Source organism: Oxyura jamaicensis, chromosome 2 (genome assembly GCF_011077185.1).
Source record: "Oxyura jamaicensis isolate SHBP4307 breed ruddy duck chromosome 2, BPBGC_Ojam_1.0, whole genome shotgun sequence".
NCBI classification, from domain to species: Eukaryota; Metazoa; Chordata; class Aves; order Anseriformes; family Anatidae; genus Oxyura; species Oxyura jamaicensis.
The window spans coordinates 150,550,800-150,575,304 of NC_048894.1; the positions used below are offsets into that span (position 1 = coordinate 150,550,800).

Here is a 24,505-nt window from a genome sequence, read left to right on the forward strand (position 1 = left end):
TATGTGCCTGGGCTCCCAGACTTTAGTTTTAGTGAGTTGGTGAGCGTCTGCGTACGTTTTAAAGCAGTAGGGAATCTTCAACTGCGTGCTTAGCCTGTAGTCAATAAATTACATGCAGTGATGGATACTATTTTATTTGTATACATCTCAAAACCTTAGGGGATCTTCAGTTGTATTTTAGCCTGTAGCTGAATTATGTAATCAATAAATTATTTACAGTAATGAATGCTCTCCTGCTATGCAACAAAGTAATTAGACTTCTCTGTTCCGGTGATGCTTTGGTGTTTTAACAATTTCAGGTGTTGAGTTTTGCAATGCACCCAGTTCTTGAAAGGGTCTTTTAACAACTTATTTGTAGTGATGGTATCTCTTTGTGGGCTGATGGCTACCTTCTAAGAGCATTTTTTCTAGTTTTGTGTCTGCATGATGTCATTACAAAATAACTTCAGTTTATTTTAATGATTTCTTGTATTTTAATGTTGCCTATAAATGGTTGTTCAGGATTGAACTGTAGTACGAAATGAGCAAACAATGCTGAGAATATTCCTGTCCTAGCCGTCTTGTGGACTGGGGCATAGATGAAATCAGGCAGTGTTCAAACAAGTCACTAATACACAGAAATAGTTTAGTTATTCACACAGCAAAAAAATGCTATGATCTCAAACATATTAAAAAAAAAAAAAAAAAGTGTTACTCTGATATAGAAGATCTTTTCTTTGTTATTGAAGACACTATCTCAAAACAGTCTCTCAAATTTAAAAGAGATATGGCTAAATTCAGACCAAGTTCAGATCTTGGAGCAATATCTGAAACACTTTTTTCTAGCCCTGAGTCAGACCGAAGATCTAGCCCTCCAGTACCTTATGTTAGGCAGAAGCATAATGTTGAGCATCCATAGAAATACATTGACTATAAAGGCTCTGTACAAATTGGTCTTTCCTTCAATGTAACTTTCAGTTCTCGAAAACAAATGTTTCCTCAAACAAAATCTTTATGAAGATTTATCAGTTATGAAGATTTATCAGATTTATCGGTCACTGATAGGTCTGTTCTTCCTAAGCTTGTTTAATCCATCAATTTTCATTAATTTCTGTCTTTTAAACCTCCACCGCCCTCAGGTGGCATAATTAATTCCACAGCTTTCTTGTGTGGCAGGAGGACTTAAAAAGCAAGTTCAAGGAGAAATCTGACTTCATGAACTATATATACACTGTTGCATTCATTTCAAAGAAGGCTAAGTATTGCATTGTCAGGAACACCACAAATAATTTTGTCCTACCAACACCAGAAATTCAGCACCTTATCGATGTCCTTGTGTAACTAAGGATGTCTCCTCTCACGTGGATTAGTTTGCCAGATACTGAATCTACAAAGTGTGCAGATCCATCCATCACTCCACTGCTGGCTGCAGACCTGAGTTCTGCTTGGGGGTTCAAAACATTCTGCGTTCCTGATGCTGTAAGATTAAAATAAACATTTTTGTACTTTCTATTGCCAAGGTTAGACATGCTAGACATACAGTGGAAAATTGTGCTGTCTTCTGTTAGCCATGTAAAAAAATATGTAAGATTTGTTTCTTACACATGAATATGTAAGAAAAAAAAAAAAATCATTTCTCCTAGGAATGGTTTGTTTCTGGAAAAGGTAAAAGTAAAAAGGTAAAAGGTAAAAGTAAATTCAAGTTTTGTTAAGTGGGCTTCTTTAGGTTCTTCTATCACCAAAGGCACTTTGCAAACTGGTGAATGATAATACAAAAAAAAAAAAATGAGAAGTCCTCTGCCTACTTTTCTGACCTAGCCAACTGTAGTGTTCTGGTACTTTCCCATCATTCTTTCAATCTGAAGAACACGTAAAGTGCGAAGTGACTGAAACTTGTATTATCTGGTGGGGTTATGCTCTTCATCTTTTAATTTTATCTCACGTTGATATTTTTGTCCTTTTTTGAGGATTAAATTAGAGATGAGTGCTTCACAAGATCTAGTTATTGTTGTCTATGCCAAAATCATGTGAAGAAGCTGGGAAAGAGCCTCATGCTTGAGAAGAAACGTTCTGAATGCGAAACTCATTGTGCTCACAAAAGAGAGCTAAGCTGCTAAGGAATAGCACGGGTCTATGATTTTTGCATGGTTTTCTTAAAATGTGGGAGAGGATGGGCCAGTATTTGTTTCCTATGTAAAACAGAAAAGCAGTTATTTAAAAATAAATTAAATACGTGTTATGGGCATAACCTGACAAAGCTTACCATTCTTCAAAGCTTTACTTCCAATCTGCTGCCATGTTCAGGAGACTTCTTTAAGCTCTCAGGCTCAAGTTTTATTTGGGTGAAAGCAACTTTTCTGTGAATATAGAAGTTTACGTGTACCTATACAGGTAGCACTTACTCTTGGGCTTTCTGGTACGTAATCATGGCACTTACACAAATCTGTGCACATTTTCTGCTAAGAAAGTAAATGCAAAACTGGAACACTGGGTAAATGGTCTGCTTCTCCCTTCAGGGCTGAGATTTCAACAGAAGGTGTCATCACGCTGACATTTTTTCTTTCTCCCAATCAATTAGATTTAGTTGCTTTTTGATAGTGTATACAGCAAATAAAACCTTCATTTACAGCACTAAAGCAATGATTCTGAAGACAAACTACTTTTAAGGCCGTATTGACTGCAGGGACCTTTTCTACTTGATTCTTTGCTTACCATCAGGGATGAGCTAATTTGAGATAGTTTTCCATCTTTTCCCAGGTGCTAAAAATAGAGCTCAATGCCGTTGTCCCTTCACTGAAGGGAATGTTATGCACTGAGCATTTTCTTAATTTGTCTGACCTGCCATAGATCGTGTCTTTGTGTCTTTTTTTGTTTGTTTGTTTTCTGAAGAATGTGGATTGTATATGTTGCTCTGTAAAATACCTTTTTTTAAACTATTTTTTGTATCCATGGGCTATTGCATCCCACTGAACTTGCGTGTACCAAAATGCCCATCGTGGCGTGATGCAGATCTAGAAGTGGTTTAAGTGATACAGATTGCCAGCACTCTCTCCCACTTGGCTTTTGAAGAGACTTTTAAGACTTGGCTGCTCTTCCCACTTGCATAGTTCAGAGGTTGTTTTCTGAGTGTTTTTGAAGGAAATAAAAGCAGTCTTGGGAATCAACAGTATGCAGATATTGTAGATTTGTGCTTCCTTCTGTTAATAACAGCCCTTTGGGACTTCCTTGGTTTCCTGTCTGCCTTATTCCATTACTAACTACTAATGACCTTTGGTAGTCAGCAAAGGAGGAGGAGGAAAGTCAATGTTTACCATAAAAAGCCTCTCTCCCCATTTGTTGTGCAAGGATGGCCTGACAGCAATTGCCTGAATAACTGTTTTGGACTAACTGTACAAAAAGGATTAAATAAATGTATCGTTCCCCCTCTGCCCCATCATTTTACGTGTAAGCACAGAACCTGCTGCCCCTGGAGAGCCCATGGCACGGGGCTGTACTGGTTCTTGTTGCTCTTCTGTAACTGTCCCACTGGAATGGGGGTCAGACACAAACCTGAGACCCCTGAAGCATATATTCAGAAAAGCGTGGAATATATTTCACGGTCAGACCTATAATCTTTTACAGTTCAACCACCCTGGTACTAATGCTGTTCTTTGGTCTGATGGATTTGATCTGCATGTATATTTCCCTACATACACTGTATTAATCCAGAAATTCATTTTCTTTCTATGTCTACTTAATCCGGACTGTTACAGAAATTTTCTTTATGCCTTTGAAGGTGCTTTTTCCAGCCTGCCCTCTACACTGGACGTGTTCTCTGTCGTTTCCCAGCTTGATCTTTCTGCTGACTACTGACTTAAAACCAGAATAGACTGCTTGAAAATCAAGTCCAAATATAGCCCCACTTTTTTTTTTTTTTTTTAAAAAAAAAAAAAAAAGAAAAAGACTAATCCTGGTAAAGCAAGCTTGTACTGCTGTTTGAGGTCACATTTACCATGGATATCAAATGCTGTAGCACTTAAGAGGTCTACAACCCAGACAGAAGGATGCTTGAATCACTGTTAGCACAGGCACAGTCATGGTCTGTAAGTGGGTATCAGTGGAATTGTTTCTAGACCCTCATGGGTCACACACAAGAGTGCTGCTGTCACTTTTTTCATGAAATCAGCCTAAGTTCAACCTCAAAGGTGTGCTTCTGTTATTATTTAGCTAATTCTTCTGGGCCTGGTTGTCCAGCAAGCTTTATGTGAATGTGAGTTCTTACAATTCCTCTTGCAGATAAATGCTACTTGAGAGTCATAAGAGGTGGTCAAGTAAGAAATGATACTCTAGAATCAAGGAAATAATATTTCTGAATTATTTACATTGAAGATCTTGCATGTAATAAATTCCCAAAAGAACTGACTTGTGTTAACAAGCTTAATTGTCATACACATTTAACACCTAGAGGATGAAGCCTCAGAAGCTAAGCTACTTCCAGCCAAATACTGGGCTGCATTAAGTGCTTGGTGCAAGTGGAAGTTGAAGAAAAATGTTGAATGCATTTGACTCTGACCCTCAATTCCCTTCACAGTCAGTGGAGCTGCAGCTATCCAGTTTCTTGCTTAGTAACTGCACCACAAGGTGTATTTGCTCATAGCGCTGCCCTGCTTGGAAGCCTTCTTCTTGCCACAGTGGGCCAGGCTATCTAGAAATACACAAAAAAGTGTGCTTCTAATAAGTGGCACAAAGTCTCAACGAAGACAAATATAATACTTAACACTTATATTTAAACACATACTCTGATCTGTGATGTTTTCCGGGGTTGGCAGCATTCTTCACAAACCTGCCCCATGCCAATGCTGCCTGATACACTTCAGGTCTCTAACTTGCTGTTGACCTCAGTGGGACATCAGGCTCTGGGCACGGGGCTGGATCTCTAACTCAGTGCAAATGGTTGCACAGGTGACAAGAGGATCTTTGGCTGGGGCCGTGTCAATCTGCTCAATGTGCACGGCGATTTAACGAAGTACCCCCAGCCCCTCCCGAGCCTGCTGCTGCTCATTCTCCTTTCCAGTGACTGGGCTCAGGAGTGCTCCCTGCAGAGGGGCGAGGGCTTGCAGATGGAAACCACGAGGGCAGCAGCAGGTGAAGGGGCCCCTTGTGGTTTTTTCAGAAGTATCACATGCGTCACTCGCCCAACTCCATGGCCAGTCTACCAGCACGTAAGTGAGCTTATTGGAACAGTGGTTGCTATAAAAAGGCAGGTGAGGGCTACGTGTGGTGTGCAGGGCTGCCGCAGTGACACCAGGGGATGGAGCTCTCCCATCGCAAGATGGGCTCCATCCCAGTTTGCACCCTTCTTTGCTTTATTAGCATAGCAGCAGCCAATATATTTGGTAAGTATGCTTGTCCTTTCCCTTTGCTCGTGTTCAGTGGTGACTACTCCTGTGATCTTTGTGCTGCTATTTACGTTATTCCATCTAAGTAGATAATGATCTTGAATCATTGGTAGATGTAGATAATGATCTTGAGTTGTTGGTAGATGGTTATTTTGTGCTGTGCAGACTGAGTTTGTGCTCCAGGTTAAATCCCGAGCTGTGAGGATCTCTATGAGATCAGAGTCGTCTGAGTTCAAGTACACCTGGACTTTGGGTGGAAAAAACAAAGTTTTCTGGAAGAACAGGCTGGAGTAGAGAAGCTTGGATAGGAAAGGGTGCTGCTGCAGCAAAGCTAAGGGTCATCAGATTGTATCTTCTACTCGTGTCCCATCATCTATTTAGGCTGGATCCTCAATTTAAGATATTGGATAGTCTGAATGCTGTTGCTAACTCTCTTTGGTCTGTTTAAAGAAACCAGATTTGACAGTCCTGCATGATAAGGAGTTTGAGTCACCCATTAACGTTTTAACTCAGGTGCCTCAGTAGGCTGTCTCTGGCACTGTATGAAGGGATCTCCACACACCCTACAGCAACTGCCTGAGTCATGTTTGAGATGAAAATGGTGTGAGGTTTGTCTGCAGATAGGTATCTATAGGTGACCTAACCTAAAATCCCTTTAGAGTCTTGTGGCAATTTTAACATGGGCCTAAGGGGACACAGAAAAAAATCAAAGAAAAAGTGACTGAGAGTTCTGAAGTGTACAGAAAACACCTGTGGCTCAACTCCCTAACTGCAAATTGGAAGCTGAAAAGTATTTAGAATACTTACGAAGTATTTGCACTGCTATACATGCGGTTGCACTCAGATCAAATATTGCACTTAGTGAATCTGTGGTCTAAATCTGCATTAATGGCTTTGTTTACTGTATTTATGTATATTTAGAACTGTTCAACAGAATTAAAAGTGTGATGTTCCTTGGATTTTGAGGACAGGGAAACTGTGAGATCAACTAATCTGTAAAATAATAATAATAATAAAATACTGAATTTCATTATTTTCCTAAAACTCCTACAAAAATGGTTTTGAATACATTAAGAACTGAAGAGTAATCTGCTCTCTTGCTCATTGGCTTCAGTATCTAACCACTTGTACTGGTAAAAACTAAGAAGTTCTCCTAGTAATTTAAGAAGACTCCTATTCTGACACTACCTGCTAGACATTGATTCCTTTGAGAATTCATGAGATTAAGATATTTTAAAAAGCCTTTCATGAGATTAAGAAGAAATACCTTTCCTTTTGATTGAATAATACCTATTATTTAGCTTTATTTGTTCACAAAAATATTAACAGTGATGTCCCTCCCTCTGAGAAATAGTTGTGGTTATGCCAAAACACTGTTTTGTGGAGATGAACACAACTAACTCTAAGTAAACTACTCAGGTACCAGAAAATGATGCTGTAGTATTACAGGACAGAGCTGATGTTAATTAAATACAGGCCTGGGAAAGACCTCCGTCACATGTTTATCCTGCATCTGGCAACCCAGCTAGTTTTTTTGGTGCTGTCCTGTGTAGAAATTCAGGGAGGGCTTGTGAACCTGGGGCTTTCACTGCACAGCACTGGAATTTAATAGGGTTTTGATAAAAACAGGCTCACGGTGAAACTGCACTTAGCATTTACCTTCTTGATGCTTTCAGAGTACCAGACAGATTCCCAGCCATTGCGTCCATGTGAGCTTCAGAGGGAAAAGGCTTTTGCAGGAGGAGACACCTACGTACCTCAGTGCTCAGAAGATGGCCAGTTCAGGTAATTCATCCCTGCTTTGATTCTGTTGTTTTACTCTGTGACTTTTCACTACTATTTGAGTGTTTAGCTTTGGTTTGAAGAGCCTCCCTATCAATAAGGATGGATGAATGGCGTGAGGGACTGAACAGGCTTCATTGAGCCATGTTGCAGATCCAGCCTCTCCCTGAGTGAATTCACAGAATCACATAATGGTTTGGGTTGGAAGGGACCTTAAATATCATCTAATTCCAACCCCCTGCCATGGGCAGGGACACCTCTCACCAGACCAGGTTGCCCTAAGCCCCATCCAGCCTGGCCTTGAGCATCCACAGCTTCTCTGGGTTACTTTCCTGTTACTGGAATTAATCTCTGTGTTTACAATTAAATCTAAGACTAATAGGATAATGTTGTCAGTATCATTAAATACTTGATAGAGGTTGCTGTGTAATGTAGGTGCTGTTTTCCTATGCACACTCATGGGCATGAGACCTGTGATCAGTGTGCCAGCTGACATAGCTGAGCCAAGCTGGCTTGGAGAAGTTATTCACACTGCTTTAAGTAGCACAGTTGAGTTTCCTCCTAAAGGCGGTAAAGGAACTAAATAGCAAGTGGACAATAGCAGTATAGAGAGCAGCATGGTGCTTGAAGATGGAGGAAGTTAATGAGTTAAAGCTGAGGGAGATTCCAACCTGTAATGTTCACAAATATTATCTTACTGTTTTTGCCTTGGGTGGGGTACCTAGACCATGCTAGATTTGAGTTAGAAAAGATCTCAAAACATAAGATAAATCTCAGATACAGATCAAGATAGATATCATCAGATAAATATATATCAGATACAGATCCGATAAATATCAGGATTCTGTGCGATTTACTTGCCTCCTGAATGACTTCAAGTCAGTTATTGGCAATTCCTGAAGACTCCAGAGAATTACTAGAATTAAGACTTAACAGGTAGACCCAAAAGATTTAGAGCCACCCTAAACAAAGCCCTTTCTGACTCCATTATTTGCAATAATAAAATACTTGAACCTGTTTGCCATGGCTTATGTCCCATACTGACTGATGATTCTGGAGCTAACAGAGTAAAATGTGTTCCTCATATTCTACTTCAGGACAGTTCAGTGCAGTAGAAATGGTCTCTCCTGTTGGTGTGTGGATGAGAATGGCATCGAGGTACCTGGCAGCAAACAGGATGGATATCCTGTATCTTGTAAGTCAAATGTTTCCAGTGTTGTTCACAGTGGACAAAGAGCCACTTAAATCTTCACTTGAAATGTTGAAATCAAGAATATGCTAATGTCAGGATTAGACGGACTCTATTTTGTTGTAATTTGTGCGTCTTTCTAGCTGAATTTCTGGAGTTTCTTTGAAGCTGGTCATGAAAACATGATACACTTGAATGGTCTGTATTCATGAAGGTCACAATAATGTAAATCATGAATGAAAGCTCAACTGATTGTATTCATCTTTGAGTTGGACATCTTCAGTCCCAGCTGTGGAGGGATTCTATCTACCAGTTTTTTTGACTTCATAACCATCAATGTCGTGATGCCACCTGGGTGGCAGAATCAGAACTCCCTCTTCTGAGAAAACTCAGCTGTTGTCTTAAAAAAATAAATGATTCAGTGCCCAGCAAGCACTTTCCTCTAACACTGCCTGCTCTGGTACTACAGGCTTATCGTTCTGCCAGCTGCAAAAGCAGAGGATCCTGGTGAGTCGCTACATCAACAGCAGCAGCATCTCCTACATCCCTCAGTGCACGGATTCAGGGGCATTTGACGTGGAGCAGTGTGACATGGAGCTGGGTCAGTGCTGGTGTGTAGATTCGGAAGGAATGGAGATTTATGGCACCAGGCAGAGAGGAAAGCCCACCCAGTGTAAGTAAGATTCAACAAAACGGTGAGTTTTGTGGGGATAGAAGGTTTGGTATAAATGAAAGGTGGTAGATCAGGAGCTTGGACACTGCAGCCTACACTTAGCCTATAGAAGTACAGGTGTTAGCTGAGAAATTTAAACTAAATGGCTATTTCCTTTGGTTATAAAGACAATATGAGGCAACTAGGTTTGCATGTTCAACATAATGAATCTAGGCCTCTTCCAAACCATGGCCTGGTTTGTGGGAAATTAAGCTCTAATAAATATTACTTCTTTTTCATGCTAGGTCCAGGAACCTGCGAGATCCGGGACCGTCGCATTCTGCATGGAGTTGGGGAGAAGAGCCCACCTCAGTGCTCAGCAGATGGAGAGTTTCTGCCTGTCCAGTGCAAGTTTGTCAACACTACAGACATGATGTTTTTTGATCTCGTTCATAATTATAACAGGTAAGAGTGTAGACTTATGAAAGTGGGAGACAGTGATGCACACAGCTTAAAGTCAGGATCTTACTGCATTTTTTTCCACATGAAGCTCTTTTTCTGTGACCCTATCTGATATTATTTCCTGCTAATGAACGAACCAAGTGATTTATTTATTTATTTATTTATTTTTCCTAAATTAAATTTACTCTTCTAGAAAATCCCTGCACTATAATCAGTGTGCCTTTGCTCAGTAGTGGTTACCAAACACTGGTGATTGCTATTGGAAAAATAGCAAGGGAAATCATTCAAACAGACACCAATCAGCAGATAAATGCAGAAGGAAGAGAAATTCAGATTATGTATGAGGTAAGAAAGATTATTCCATTTGGAATATGAGAACAGAAGGACAGAGAGACAAGTGGCAACATAAAGAGCAAGTTCTATGTGACAGTAGGAAAACTTTTTTCCATTTAACAGTGCCAGAGTTGCTCACACAGGGGAGCCAGCAAGTGATGAACAGGGATGTGGTGTACAGGCCAGCTTCTGGTGGGTTGGAGCAGGCTGGGGAAGATTTCAAAATGCTGTATCAAATGCTTGTTCTTTGGAGGAATCAGGAATTAATGCTCACATGGAGAAATAAGGGCTGGGAAAGGGGAACCGCAGAGGGAAGAGTTTGTGTCTTGCGAAGTGCGTTTGTCTTGGCATCTCAATCAGCATATTTCTCCAGAGGAGGGCAGTGGAGTAAATGTAATGTCTCGTTCTGACTTGGCTCTATAGCAGCAAAGGCATTTTATTGTAAGCGTCAATTTTGCTATTTTGAGGGTTTCCTTCTTTAATTTAAGCAAAACTGAAAGGCAGGCTCAGATGCACAGTACAGATTTGTCAGAGCTTTGGGAGAGGTTATTTTGGCAAGATCAAAATAGTCTGGCTATTTTGTTTGTTTGCCTGTAGAGTGTGGAAATTCTAAAAGAAAAATCAGAGAAGAAAGCAATGCTTTAAATTAACATCTTTTCCCCTCCCACTGAGAGGTTTGTCTGGAAAAGGTCTGCAAGATTGGCCTTTTCTTGTGTCTATGTCATGTAATTAATCACAGCAGGACCATGTCACTCCCAGCTGTCTACCTTTCTAATTATGACATAGACTTAATCCATAACCATATGATTTGAGTATCTTAGGTCATTAATATATTTATTTTATACAGTATTTCTGCCTGGATTATCATTATTCTTTCCTATAAGCATGAGGTCCGAATGCAGAGTTGAAGTGATGATTTTCACATTGAAGGCCTGTGGCAAAATAGGGATTAAACCTCCATTTTAAAAGGTTTGGGTTCATGTTCTGACCATTGGGAAAACATTCTTTGGCTCTGTGGGCTGACTTTTGAAATCTAAATGTGTCAATTAACTCCCTTCCCAAATCATTTCCTCATACCTTTACAACAATTCCAGAATAAATTAGTATGTTTTAAAAAATGGAGAAAATATTAATAATAATAACAATAATAATAAGCTTAAGCCTAAGACTTTACCAAGGGGAAGACTTCTGGAAAGAAAGCAAGCCCAAATTTCCTGCCTTACTTGACTGGACTGCTGTTTGTTCTTTTATATAAACTGTGCCCAGGTCCTGCTTGGATAGGCAGCCATATAGAAAGCCCTACAGCAGATAGTGGAGGAGAGATCCAAAGCTCAAAAAACAAGGAGATTTTTTTAACTTTCTTGCTATAATGTTCATCAAACTAAAGACCTTGGTCAGCTCACTGGAGGTTTTGCTCTATTATGTGTTAGATTAGAATAAAAAAATATCCTGAGTTGGAAGGGACCCATAAAGATCATCCAGTCCAAACCCTGGCTCCACACAGGACCACCCAAAAATCAGACCATGCGTCTGAGAGCATTGTCTAAACGCTTCTTGAACTCCAGCAGGTTCAGTGCCATGACTACTGCCCTGGGGAGCCTGTCCCAGTGCCCGACCACCTCTGGGTGCAGAACCTTTCCCTAACACCCAGCCTGACCCTCCCCTGTCCCAGCTCCATGCCGTTCCCTCGGGTCCTGTCGCTGTCCCCAGAGAGCAGAGCTCAGCGCCTGCCCCTCCGCTCCCCTCGTGAGGGAGCTGCAGGCCCCATGAGGCCTCCCCTCAGCCTGCTGTGCTCTGGGCTGAACAGACCAAGGGGCCTCAACCACTCCTCACGTGTCTTCCTTCCAGACCCTTCACCATCTTTGGAGACCTCCTTTGGATACTCTCTAATAGTTTTATGTTCCATGTGTTATTTTTTTGGTAGTGTAAAAACATGTTCTGATATTTTCCCTCCACTTCTGAGCAGTCAGTAAGAAAGGCAGCTGTGACTTCAGCTGCACACACAGAACACAGAAGGGGTTATTTGCAAATCTGCTTTTGAAGATCAGGAATGAGTTACCTTTGCTGGAAGCCAAGAGCAGAGGCACAGTTGGAGGAAAAGGTCAGCAACCATACATTTATCTACTTCTTTTGTTAAGTACAAGCACTCTTCTTGAAACACATGGGTACACAATGAATTTATCCACAACTTAAACGGTCATCCCTGCTTCAGCCACTTCTTTTTGGACTGGGACTGATAGATGAGGTCTTCTGAGTTCTCCCTTCTCACCTCTAGGGCTGTGATTATAAGGAGTCTGAGAAAAAGAAAAGGAGCAGTGGGGCGTGAGTTTTCTAAATGTGATAGATTAAGTTCTATCCTCTTGTTTGTGTGGGCCTAATTTATACCCTTTTGCACTTTATTTAGCCATACTCTCTACTTAGAACAAAAGTAACCAGAATGGCAGGATATGACTGCATGTCTGTCTCATATAAAAGCGGTATAATTATGCATATGACATCTTAACATTGAGGGTAAAAGAAGGAAGCATGCAGATTTTTATTTTCTTATTTTATTTTGTTTATTTATTTATTTTGCATAGCAGCCTGTGTCACTAAGCTGGATGTCGAGATGCTGAGGGGATAAGCTTCCAGGAGATGAGTGGGTGTAGGCAGATGCCTTTGAGTCGATAGGAGCACTGCTCTGCTCAGAGACAAGATCACATTCCTGACTGAGCAATGACCAGTGCATAATTCAGGGGTACCAGAAAGCTCTAGAAATCCACTAAGCCATTTATATCCACAGTGGACCATAGAAAGATGGTATTTAGTTGTTTATAACTTAAATTGACTTGTTTTAATGCTAAAGTAAACCCCTTTATGTTCTGAAGTATGACATTTTGATAGCTTTTAGCACACCAGTGTCAGCAGCAGAGCAGGATTTGGCCATCCAAAGTGGAAGGAGTCAGTAGGCTTTTAGTCTGAAGATGTGGGAAAGTACCAGACCTCTCAGCACTACACAGTGATGTGCAGTGCAGCTGGGACAACCCCAGAAGTTGCCAGTCCTTTCCTTTGCCAGGGCTTGCTGTTACTGCGTGTGTCCCTGAGCCATCCTAGCCTGTGCTTCCAGGTACTGAGGAAGCAGCAACCTCTCCTGGAAGGGGATGGCACTTCCTTTTTACTAGATATTTCCAAATATGCCACATGCGGCTGGGACATCAAACCTTTATTGTATATCAGGGTAAGGGTATGTCTCTGCAAAATAATACATGTTTTTTGCAACATGGTGAATGAACATGTCCCGCCAACCACATTGCTTGAATCAAGAAAAAATCTATTTGTTTGCAGAAGCCCTAGAGTGTCTGTCAGTTAAGATCACAATATATATACTTTTTTCCAACTCTGACATTAATAAGTTTTCTTCCTAAACAATTGATTTGCTGGAATCTGGCGGTTGTCACTCCTCCTAGAATATTACACTGAGAACTAGCAACTCTTTGATCTCCAGAAGTAGGAGTCAATCTTGGTTGTAATGTGTTTAAAAACCTTTTCTCTTTAATCCGTTGAGCCATGCTCTTTGAACGAAAAAAAATAATGAGGTTTCTATCGGCTTTTGTACTTGATTCAGTGCAAAAAGCATACATAGCGTGGAGGGAAGAGGAAGCAACCTGTTTGTTTAGGCACTCTGCCATCCTGTGCAGATTTGTGGAAGGAGTTAATGAACGGCTGTTGTAATAACATTAGGCCAACGTGCCTCTATTTTACACTCTTTGGAAGGCTTTCAAGGGTAGGAACAGAACTGAAAATGAATGTTAGAGACTGGGTATGTGCATAGGAAGGATCTGAAATCTGTCTGAAGGGAGATATTATTGTCCTGTATTTAGTTAAAAGGAACTCGTGAGGCCTGGTAGCCCATGGAATAGTTGATTTGGGTCATGTCGGAGTCTGGCTGACTCTAGCAGACCGAAGGATTGTACAATGGCTTTGTGCTGGGCAGACATCCTTGCCATACAAATCTGGGAGGGAAGCTCAAATGCTTTGCTGTTGTCAATGGGCCTCCCCAGGCCTTTCACAGGAGGCTGGCTGTTTTTCTTCCAGGTTCCCGGCGGCTTTCCAAACCTTCAGCTCCTTGCGGGAGACATTCCCGGAGGTCTCTGGGTACTGCTACTGCTCGGACAGCCTGGGGAGAGAGCTAGCAGACACCGGTGAGTACCTCCCTGCACCTCACATGTCAACTTCAGCAGCTTTGGATTCCCAAGGAGAAGGACAGGTAAAAAGTGTCAGTGTTTAGCTTCCTTTGGGACTCCAGGTTCATTTCTGCAAGATGTAAGGGCACAGAGCAGCTGATGTGACCAGTGTATGGGAAAGGCTGGAGCCCTCTCATGACGCTTGCTCACACAAGGTGAACCCCACCTTTGGGAACAGTGCTCCAGCAGGGACAAGTGGAGCCGCTGCCCAGGATCTAACCCTGTCCTTTTTGGAATGGTGGAATAAAATTTTGGAAAGTCTACTCTCTGTCCACCTTCGAAAGCTGAATCCCATTCAATGTCCAGTCAGCAAATGCAGAGGAATAAAAAGGACCTAGAGGCTGAGCTATTTTCTTCTTGCTCAGGTGGTTCATCCTTTTCTCTCATAGCCTAAGGTTACCTTTCAGGCATGTTAATTGTTGATGGGACATTTTGAAAAAAAGAAAAAAAAAAAAAGGAAAATGAAAAGAAAAGAAAAAATAAAAGAAAAGGAAAGAAAAGGAAAGAAAAGGAAAGAAAATAAAAGAAAAAATATATATTGGTTTTTGGTTCCTTTTTCTTGTTGTTCCCCAAGAAAGAGGAGGTAGAACACTTCCAGATCCTTTTCCTTAGATATTGCTCCTTAAAAAATAAAGCCAAAAAAAAAAAAAATGCAGATCATGATGGCTTAAAATTTACATGCTAGATGATAACTTTCATATTTAATTCCCATGAGAAATTCTCCAAAAATCTGTGTGCTCAGAGGAACTACTGCATGTCTTTTCATTTATTTGTTATACAACCAGAATGGTTAGGAGGTGATTTTTGGAAGCATCAGGCAGTGATATAATTGCACAGTATCAATTACACTACTGCAGACTGAACCTAACACAACCACAGCTCAGTGCCGGGCTACTGGATGCTCCTTCTGCTCATTTTGGTGCATGTCAAAGTGCAAAGCCAATGACAGGGCACTCAGCAGGGTTTATGGTGCAGGGCATTAGGGTTATTCCGTGTAAGTTCACACTTGGGCCAATTTAGAGGACTGGTTTTCTTTTTCAAGGTAGGTTTCCAATTCCGCTCCTCTGATGCAAAGGAGATGCCTTTTGTCTCAAAATCACACCCTCTGATAAAAGTCTCTCTTTCCCAGGCTTGGAGATGCTGCTTGATGAAGTTTACGACACAATTTTCTCTGCATTGGAGCCTGCCCGCACGTTCGCAGAGACCAGCATTTATCGGATCCTGCAGAGGAGGTTTCTGGGGGTGCAGCTGGCTACTTCTGGTCGGTTCAGATGTAAGTAGCACCCAGGTGTTTCCCTGCAAGTGGAATACTAATTTCAGATCTTTATGACAGCTGCTATTGTGGAGAGTTGTTTTAATATACTCCTGTACTAAAAGCTTATAATATCACAGTTTTGGTACAAGAATCGAGGTCCATGCATTGCAGCTGAATTTTAGTCTCTGGGCTGTAGATTTTTAGCAGCAGAGTGTACCTATCCTCTGATGAAAGCTTTCCCATGCACTTGAGGTTTGCATTAGTTGAAAGCCTGTGAATTCTCCCTATCTTTTGCTTTGAGATTCTGGAGATGGATCTGATGATTTATTATATTAAAAGACTGAGAAAATGCTCCCTAATTTCCAACAGTAGGTCACAAATCAGAGGAATCTTACATTGGCCACAGCCCATTCCATCCCCAGGAGACTATACAAGAGGTTGTAGTGCCTGAGCCAGCAAGGCTGAACTTCTGGATCTGCCCTTGGGTCCGTTCCTTCCCTGGTGAGGGGAGGCAAATGGGGTGTGTTTCTCTGCCTATGGGCAGTGAACTCTGCAGGACAGGAGCTAAAGTGTTTCCTTCTCTCTCCTACACCAGAGCCTAAGAGAATTGCCTTGCATGAGGGGAATTTGTATCCCCTGGTGTGATTCTTCATCCTCCTGTCCAAAACTCCTCTGACGTTGGTATCTGACCCTTGCTGAGGAGTGGCGTCACCAGAGATATTAAGCAGATACCACTGAAAGTCTTCCAGTCACATAGGTCACACATTTTTTCTGTTTCTGGAACGAGCTGATCGTTCTGGGGGGGTCTGGAAAGCATCTTTCCCCTCCCACTGCACAGTGCTGTGAAACAGGCTGACTGTAGCTAGAGGCAGTGTCTGTCAGCAGGGATGAAGCTGAAACAGCCACAAGATGGAGACACGATCACGCTCAGCCACTGGCAGTGACTCTGGTAAATTAATATCACCTGAAGCCGTGCACGCTAGGTGCTGGATGAAAGGTTTGTTCTGACGTGATGCTCTTGCTGCCCCCGTCTCTCAGCTGAATGAAGCTGGAATGCTGTGGAAGGTGAGAAAAGTTTAGGCTGTGGGATTGTAGGTTATGTAAACAGGGAAAGCTTCTGTCACAAGGGTTGAGTCTAGTATGGGAGAAGTCATAGCTCAGAAAATTTGCATTGTGGAGTTTTAGATTCTTCACCAATTCTGGACAGTTTGACAGGAATAGGGTCTTCTAAAACAGAAAAACAAAAAACAAAACAAAATCAAACAACAAAACAAACAAAACAACAAACAAACAAACAAACAACAACAACAACAACAACAAAACTCTTCCCTTGGTTGTAAAAAAAATGGAGAATTTACATCTTGGGCTGGTATTTGAAGTTTCAGGAAAGTAAACTTTTTTTCTTTTTTCTTTTTTTTTTTCCTTCAGTCTTATCAAAAATAGGCAAATGATGGGATCAAGTGGAGATAGCTCTCAAACTTTGTTTTCCCTCCTGTTTTTTTCTAGGCCCCTCAAAATGTGAGGTTGAGCGATATGCAGCCGTGCGCTACCAGCATGCCTACGTGCCATCCTGTGACCCTGATGGGGGCTACACACCGCTGCAGTGTCAGCAGGGAGGGCAGTGCTGGTGTGTGGACACCAAAGGGAGAGAGGTCCAGGGCACCAAGAGACGAGGACAGCCTCCAGTCTGCGGTATGTGTTAAGTAAAAGGGAAAAATGCTAACAAACACCACTGCCTTGTACATCCATGTACACTTCCAGTTCAAGCCAGGCCCATTCACCTTCTTTCTCCTATCTCCTGTGGAAATTTTGTATTTGTTAAACAAAAAAACAAACCCTAAAGGACCAGTTCCCTTCTTGGCTTTGACAGATTGTGGTGCTCAAAAACTGGGATCCAAAAGCTTCCATGGGGTTAAGCACTACATTTGAATAAAATATTAAATATTTTGTTTTTTTAATTTCCTTTATTATCTGTCTTTAGCCTTTTAGTTCTTCATGTGGTAAGGCTTTCCTTTGCAGCCATGAAATTTGTCAATTGACTCCAGGAGCTGGGCATTAAGTCCCAATATCTGGGATAATGTAAGGAAGCTGGTGATGGAGTTTTGGGGTTTTACCACCTTCTTTTGGCAAAATGCTGCTGTGCTTCAAAGATGTCCTCTCTCTCATCCTGAATGTTTTTTTTTTTTTTTTTTTTTTTTTTTTTTTTCCCTGTATTTCCTTCAGTGAATATTTGACCATGAAGATTGTCAAATCTGGTAGAAACCAATTCAGAGAAGGTGTCTGGGTTTGCACTCTGAGAGAGATTTCATTAAGAATACACCGTCAAATCTGTGCCCCAAATGGAAATGACAGCAGAAATGTCAAAGGGCCAGAGGGGAGGAGGAAAGTTTAAAAACCTTGACTCCAAAGTGCACTACCTAAATATTCAGGATTGCGCTGGAGGGCTGGGGCACAAGGTCCTAATGAAAGTTGCCTTCAGGGGAGTTCATTTCTCTGTCTACAAGACACAGTTGTACCTTGCAGATAAAGAAAGGAGGAATCTACCCAGGGTGTCATGGTTCCAAGTCACTCAGCGTACCCCAGGCACAGACAAGCTTACAGTAAAAGGAAAATGTTCGCATGACTCCAGGGCTGATCACCTAGGGATTTTGCAAGGGAGCCTCTATGAGGCCTCACCCTGTGTTGGGACTGCTTGTTTTCTCTTTGCATGTGCCTTGCTGAGCTTTCCTGATAACTTTTTGGGAGGCGCGACATGAGGCTGCTTGCAGCTTTTATTGGCAGACTCAGGAAATTTAAGCAGGGAAAATTTCTGTGGGGGTTTTGCAGACTAACTCCCAAGAAGGTATTCCATGAGGATATAGCTGGAGCCTGTGGCCAGCCAGATATGTGCCATGTGCGTCTCCTGCTCTGCTGCTCTGTTTTATTTCTGTTTGATTTCTTCAGCTTTTACCCCCACCAATGTTCATGCTGGAGGAAGCAGAGGTGTAGGTGTGGGGAGCATCTTGGGTTTTCATGTGACCTGGAGCACCAGGCAGTTCAGATGGAGATGTGCTCCTTTTCAGATACTAGAGTAAATTCACCCCAGCAGTGCTTTTCTGGTTTTTGATTTATTATTATTATTTTTTTCCTTCTCACTCTACTTTGATTTGATTCAACAATGAGTAGGAGGGGAGAGCATTCAAAGTCTGTGATCCTACATTTGTTTTGGATTTGTATACTTATGGATTGTGCTCTAGGGACCAATAAGTTAGTGTAAACCGATGTTCTTCATCTATGTTACCAAGAGCCAACACTAAACACAGAAGGGGCCCATCCTACAGAAAATGCCTTCACGAAGGAACCACTGTGAGGGACCTGAGTGCATGCCAGGAAATGTGGAGACAGAAAGGGTTCTAAAGGAGGAGTGAGCAAAATGCTGAGTACAGAGCCTCAGATTACTTGCTAACCTATTTGAAAAGCTTTTAGGATATCCAGCTTTTATCCTCACCATTAGCAGGATTCATGACTATTTTACCATACTGTCTGGAAGTAGAATGGATGGAGATGGGTGGCAGCCCACTGGATGCCATGATGAAACAGATCAAAGCTACTCATCCACCATCCTGTCCCCAAGGATAACAGTGGTGCTTGAGAAGAAAGTGTGAGAAATGAGAGAAATGTGAGAATCTATGAAGTCTTTCATTCTCTGATGTCTTTGTATGAACGTACAGAGACTGGACTGGAAGCAGGCACACCTATGGCATAGCTTGGCCTGGGATGTGGGTGGCCTGGGTAGGAAGCCTCCATAAATTTTCCATTAGATAGCACTGGTGAAAATGACTATTTCTTTTTTTTTTTTTCTGTAATCTATTTCCCTTTCTTGTGTTCACATATTGCGCCTGGATCATCTGGGCTTTTTATTAGAAGCAGGCATCCTACCAGAGAGTTAATGTGTTTGAGAAAGACTTTGTTCATACTTTCAACCGTAGGAAGAAGAATGAGGATTTGCACTGGAAAACAATAGATTTAGAAAAAGGTCACAGAGCAGTAAATTCAGACATACTGGAGGAAGTATCCATTCAGTTTGTGTCTTGAATAGAGAAGTTTACTGTTACACTCAGCAACAAGAAGTTCGTAGGTTACACTCAGCAACAGTTTAAGTTTCTTTATCAGTGTGCCTGATGCTTAGTTGGGGAACTAGAGACAAGTTAAAATACACTCAGTGGTTTCTGCTGAGACTGATTGAAAGATATCTTTAAAGTAGCAGGTTTTGGAGGTTCTGAAGTTTGTACTTTTTAATTTTTGTTTAGGTGAAGAACAAATATGCATCTCTGAGAGACGACAGGCATTGTCAAGGATCTTTTATGGCCCTGCTGGGTACTTCAGTCAGCCTGATTTATTTTCCACACCAGATGTGCAGTCAGAGAAAATACCTGGCTACTCAAGACCTTGCCCTCCCTTCTTCAAGGAACTGTTTCTGGTCTCTGGACTGTCATCCCCAGTCATGCAAAGCCCATACGCCAACCAGATTCCTGGGCTAGAATCCATCCTTAGTGAAGCCATCAGAGGAATATTCCCATCAAGGGAACTGGTTCAAGTGGCATTGCAATTTACTGCCAATCCAAAACGTTTCCAAGAAAATCTCTTTGGAGGAAAGTTCTTGAAGAATATGATCCAGTTTAACTTCACAGGGGCACTTGGCACTAGCAGTAAATACAGCATTGGTCAGTTTTTCCCAGAGGAAGATGTGAGAGGGAAGGACAATGGCCAAGGCCTTCTGGAATCAGCTGAGGCATTTGCATTGAAAGTATCAAGGGGGAGCTCCATTTTAAGTCAACCTCTTGTAGGCAGCTTCGGCCGCACAGTAACTCTGCAGGACAATCAGAATATGATGAAATTTCTTTCCTCTGTCCTGGAACTACCAGCATTCTTTACTTTTCTTCAACAAGTGATTTCTGTCCCCAGAAGCATTGCTGAAGATTTAGGTGAAGTGGTGAAAATAGCATTGGGATCCAAAGACTGTGATGAGGAGCCAAAGGACCTGTTTGTTCCAACATGCACCAAGGAAGGGAGGTATGAGGAAGTTCAGTGCTATGCAGGAGAGTGCTGGTGTTTGGACACTTCAGGTAAGGAAGTTCCAGGCTCAAGAGTTCAAGGTGAACGTCCAAGGTGCCCTACTGACTGTGAGAAGCAAAGGAGAAACCTGCAAAACTTGAAACAAAGCCTGCCTGCAGGATCAGATCTTTTTATTCCCTCTTGTACTAAGGATGGAGACTTTCTGCCACTCCAGTGTTATGGGACAAATTGCTTCTGTGTTGACTTGAATGGCAATACTATTCCAGGAATAAGTGGAAATACTGGAAAACCCATGCAATGTAAGTTCCAGGAACTGGAAATATAAAGATGCTTCCTTATTTTGTTGGAATGTCATGATTTAATTCTTCATATCTGGTTATTTATGGAAATGCAGGATGATGTATACAAACAATATTGTCCCCTAACAGATAAGTATGTCAGCCCTACAGTTGCAGGGGAATAATGGGAAATACAGTGTACATAAACCTTGGTATCCCAAGTCTTAAAAACAGTCCCCGTTTCTTTCAGTATGTGGGGTAGGTACACTCACAACAGAGGACCCTAAGGTCCTGTCTTGTTAATGAGTATGTCATTGACATCTCTACTTAAATGTGTAGTATAGCATATATAACATCGCTGGTGCCCATCACAGGAGACTGAACATAGAAGATGGATTCAAAAGCTAATAGATTTCTCATAAAGGTCTGGTGAGTCACAAATGACTTGTCAGATGCAATTTGGCATTGCTTCACGCAGGAACTGGGATTATTTAGCCTAGAGAAAAGGAGGCTCAGGGGAGCCCCTCTACAACTACCTCAAAGGAAGTTGTAGCAGGGTGGGAGTCGGTCTCTCCTCCCAAGGAACAAGTGATACGGGAAGAGCAAATGGCCTCAGGTTGCACCAGGGAAGGTTTAGTTTGGATATTAGGAAAAAAAAATATTCACTGAAAGGGTGTTAGAGTACTGGGACAGGCTGCCCAGGGGAAGTAGTTGAGTCACCATCCCTGGAGGTTTTAAGACTTGTGGATGTGGTGCTTAGAGACATGATGCAGTGGTAGACTTGGCAGTGCTAGGTTATAGGCTGGACTTGATCTTAGAGGTCTCTTCCAACCTAAATGATTTTATGGTTCTATGAAATGCCTCTTCTGCTCATCTATTAATGTTATACAAAGGAAGAAGGAAGCACACAGGCTGGGGATATTTGTCTTTCACGACTCTGTGAACTGAAAACAACACATTAACAGTAGGAACAGGCCAAAAGAAGAACCTCTTTCTCATTTTAGCAGGGTATCCAGCAGATGATACTGGTACATAGTGAAAGGAGCTCTTCTGAGCTCCTCTGAGCAGCAGTTTGCAGAAGTACTGGAGAATTCATCACAATACTCTAAATTGGTAAGGGATTTATTCCTACCAACCCATCTGGAGTGCAGTCAAAACCAAACAGGTTCATAATCCTGTGGTGTGCAGAAGGAGGCGAGCTCCTATGTTTTGCTATGTTTGTAGAACTGCTTGGTGGCAAAACAAGATTTGGCTCTGAAGGTGTCAGAAAAATCTTCCAAAAGAAAACTCACTCCTACATCTTGTAGGATGGTATTTTTATATCCAGCTGCAATATTCATTACAAAGTAGGAAGAGAGGACAACATAAAACAGGAAATAAAAAATGTCCAACGGGAAATAAAAATGGTGTTGATAGTATAAAAGCAAGGATGTTCAGGTTAGGGATGTTGTATGTCTTCAGTGCATTCATAAGATGTGCTATGCATGTTTTTCTTTTCCCCAGGCCCCAGCACTTGCCAAGTGAAAGCCAGTCAGGAGTTTCTAAAGACTGTGAAACTCCTGTTGTCAGATTCAAGTGCCCTGTCTCAGCCCTCCAGCATTTACGTGCCCCAGTGCAATGCTGATGGTGCCTGGAGGCAGGTGCAGTGCAGCGGTCCTCCTGAGCAAGCCTTTGAGTGGTATGAAAGGTGGATGACAGAGAACAATGAAGGCAAACCTCTGCCTGTTGCTGATCTGTTGAACATCATAAGTGTGTATAAAAATGCCTCTTCCAAAGGCTTTTCAGGTTTTGTTAAAGCTTTGTATGAGGCTGGGCACCAGAATGTCTTCCCAGCTTTCACCACCTATTCCTCCTTCACTGATCTTCCGCCTGAGGTGCTGGAAGGAAATGTGACCTATGCATCTGAGAACGTTTTATTGGATCCATATACATTCTGGCAGCTTCTGAATGAGCAACTGACCTATTACCCAGGACCCTACACTGATTTCAGCACTCCATTAAGCCACTTTGAACTTCGTGATTGTTGGTGTGTTGATAGCAAAGGAGAAGAGCTGCAAGGAACAAAGGCAGAAGTGAAGCAGGTTCCAACATGTAAGTAGCAGAATTGCTGGCTCAAAAATAAATAAATAAATATTATCATTTTTTAAGTGCAACGAGATAGCAGATAATGGCTTGGGGAAAGATCATTGACACTGCCTGTTGTGTTAAAGGGTAAAAAAGTTTGGCAGGAACTAAACCCCATCATATTCCAGTTTGTCCTCAGATATCAGAGGGGCTGGAGCAGCTGGTCTTCGATTCTGAGGGATACCCAATTTGCACCACAAGTCCAATCACATTCAATACATTGAACTACTACAATCATGGATGCACAAAGAGCCTGATACACCTTCAGTCTAGTAGATTAAAGACTGGTGTGAGAGGCTTTATAGGCTGAGAGCAATTCAGAGTGCATGCTCAGTGAGGAGTGGTCACACCTTGCAGACAGCCTTTGGGATGGATGTGTATTTTGGCATTGTTATGAGGTTATAATGGGCAGAGTTCACGCAGAGGACATGATTTCAACAGAAAACAGAAAACTGCCAGCTCAGGGCTGACTATGCAGTTTATCAGTTTGACTCAGGGCTGGCTTAGGGTAACGGTGATGCAGGCTATCAGTTCCATAGTACCATCAAGTTCCCATCCCTGCAGTGATATCACAGAGCCTGGCCGTGGTTTTTCCACCCTGCTCCACCCTCTGTGCTATTTCTCTTGGAGTCAGCATACCAAGCTCCCCTGGTATTGCCAATATCTAAGGCTGTAGCTTATGTTACCAAGGGGACTATCATGGAACAGATTCCTTGCATGTCTACTGCATCTCACCTTGGAATTTTCCTCAGTGCTGTGCCTTCTCTTAAGATGTGGGCATACCTTTCATCTCAATAAGTCACCTCCACTAATTATTCCACACTGCCATTATCACCAGCCACCACAGGTAGGGAAGCATATTTTTGGAAAACAAGTAGTGTCTCAGCTTTGGTAGTATGTAAGAATAAACTTATGTGACAAGGTTGTGGAAGACTTTATAATTTGGACCATGGATATATGTTTTTTCAGAAGGCACTTAGCCAGACACCAAAGGACACTTTAAAGCTAGAAGCAGTCTTGTAAAGACTTTTGTGGAAAATTCAGTTACAGTAACTGATGTAAAGGACTTTCGAGAACACCTTAAAATGACACAGGAGGAATGTGCTTTACTGTTTCTTATTATTCAGTCAAGAGTAACAGATATCGCCAACAGGTCACTAGGACAAGAGTGAGGCCAGCACTGGAGTTGGGTGGTAAGCCCACTGTCTAGAGCATCTCCACTAAAGCTATTGGGTTCTCTTTGGGGTTATTTCAGCAGAGGAACTATATTGAAAATGTAGTCTCTAAATCCATTCTTGTCACATCATAATTTTCTAGCTGAAAATAAAAGGCAGAACAATGAATTGCAAACTCCCAAATGGGTAAGGAGCACTGGAGAAGTCTGTTCTGTGAGCAAATGGGAAATAGACAGGATAAAGCAGATTAGCAGTTATTCTAGCAGAAAAGTTTTCACTGAGTTGGTTCTGTGTGCTGAACTGCCATGTCCAAGTCTGCAGATGTATGTAAGGACAGGCCAAGTGTCAGCTTTCCTTTGCCTTCTCTAGGTCCTGGTGTATGTGAAGGTGTTAAGCAGGAAGCCATGAAATTTATGGAGGAAGCAGAGCAACTCATCCAAGCATCAAACGCTTCCCATTTCCCTCTTGGAGAGAGCTTCTTGATGGCAAAGGGAATACAGCTCACAGACAGTGACCTCCTACGTTCTGCTCAGCTCTATGAGCCAGAGGTGATGGTCTCTGAAAAGTTGTTATTGGGCAGTGACTATTCCCTCCAACTGGCTGCACGATCAGGTAAGCGA

The 24,505-nt window shown here is 41.9% G+C and overlaps 1 protein-coding gene across 1 annotated transcript in view; it reads left to right on the top strand.

Annotated features, from left to right (window-relative positions):
- The first annotated feature begins 5,140 nt into the window (after positions 1-5,140).
- The window catches only part of TG (thyroglobulin), a 155,511-nt gene continuing 136,146 nt past the window's right edge, over positions 5,141-24,505 (top strand). Inside the window, exons 1-11 of the mRNA XM_035317229.1 lie at positions 5,141-5,180; positions 7,034-7,142; positions 8,237-8,334; positions 8,798-9,001; positions 9,286-9,445; positions 13,850-13,956; positions 15,128-15,271; positions 16,760-16,945; positions 19,543-20,607; positions 22,090-22,677; positions 24,255-24,497. Coding sequence (XP_035173120.1) covers positions 5,141-5,180; positions 7,034-7,142; positions 8,237-8,334; positions 8,798-9,001; positions 9,286-9,445; positions 13,850-13,956; positions 15,128-15,271; positions 16,760-16,945; positions 19,543-20,607; positions 22,090-22,677; positions 24,255-24,497 — 2,944 coding nt within the window. The remainder of the gene's footprint in view (positions 5,181-7,033; positions 7,143-8,236; positions 8,335-8,797; positions 9,002-9,285; positions 9,446-13,849; positions 13,957-15,127; positions 15,272-16,759; positions 16,946-19,542; positions 20,608-22,089; positions 22,678-24,254; positions 24,498-24,505) is intronic.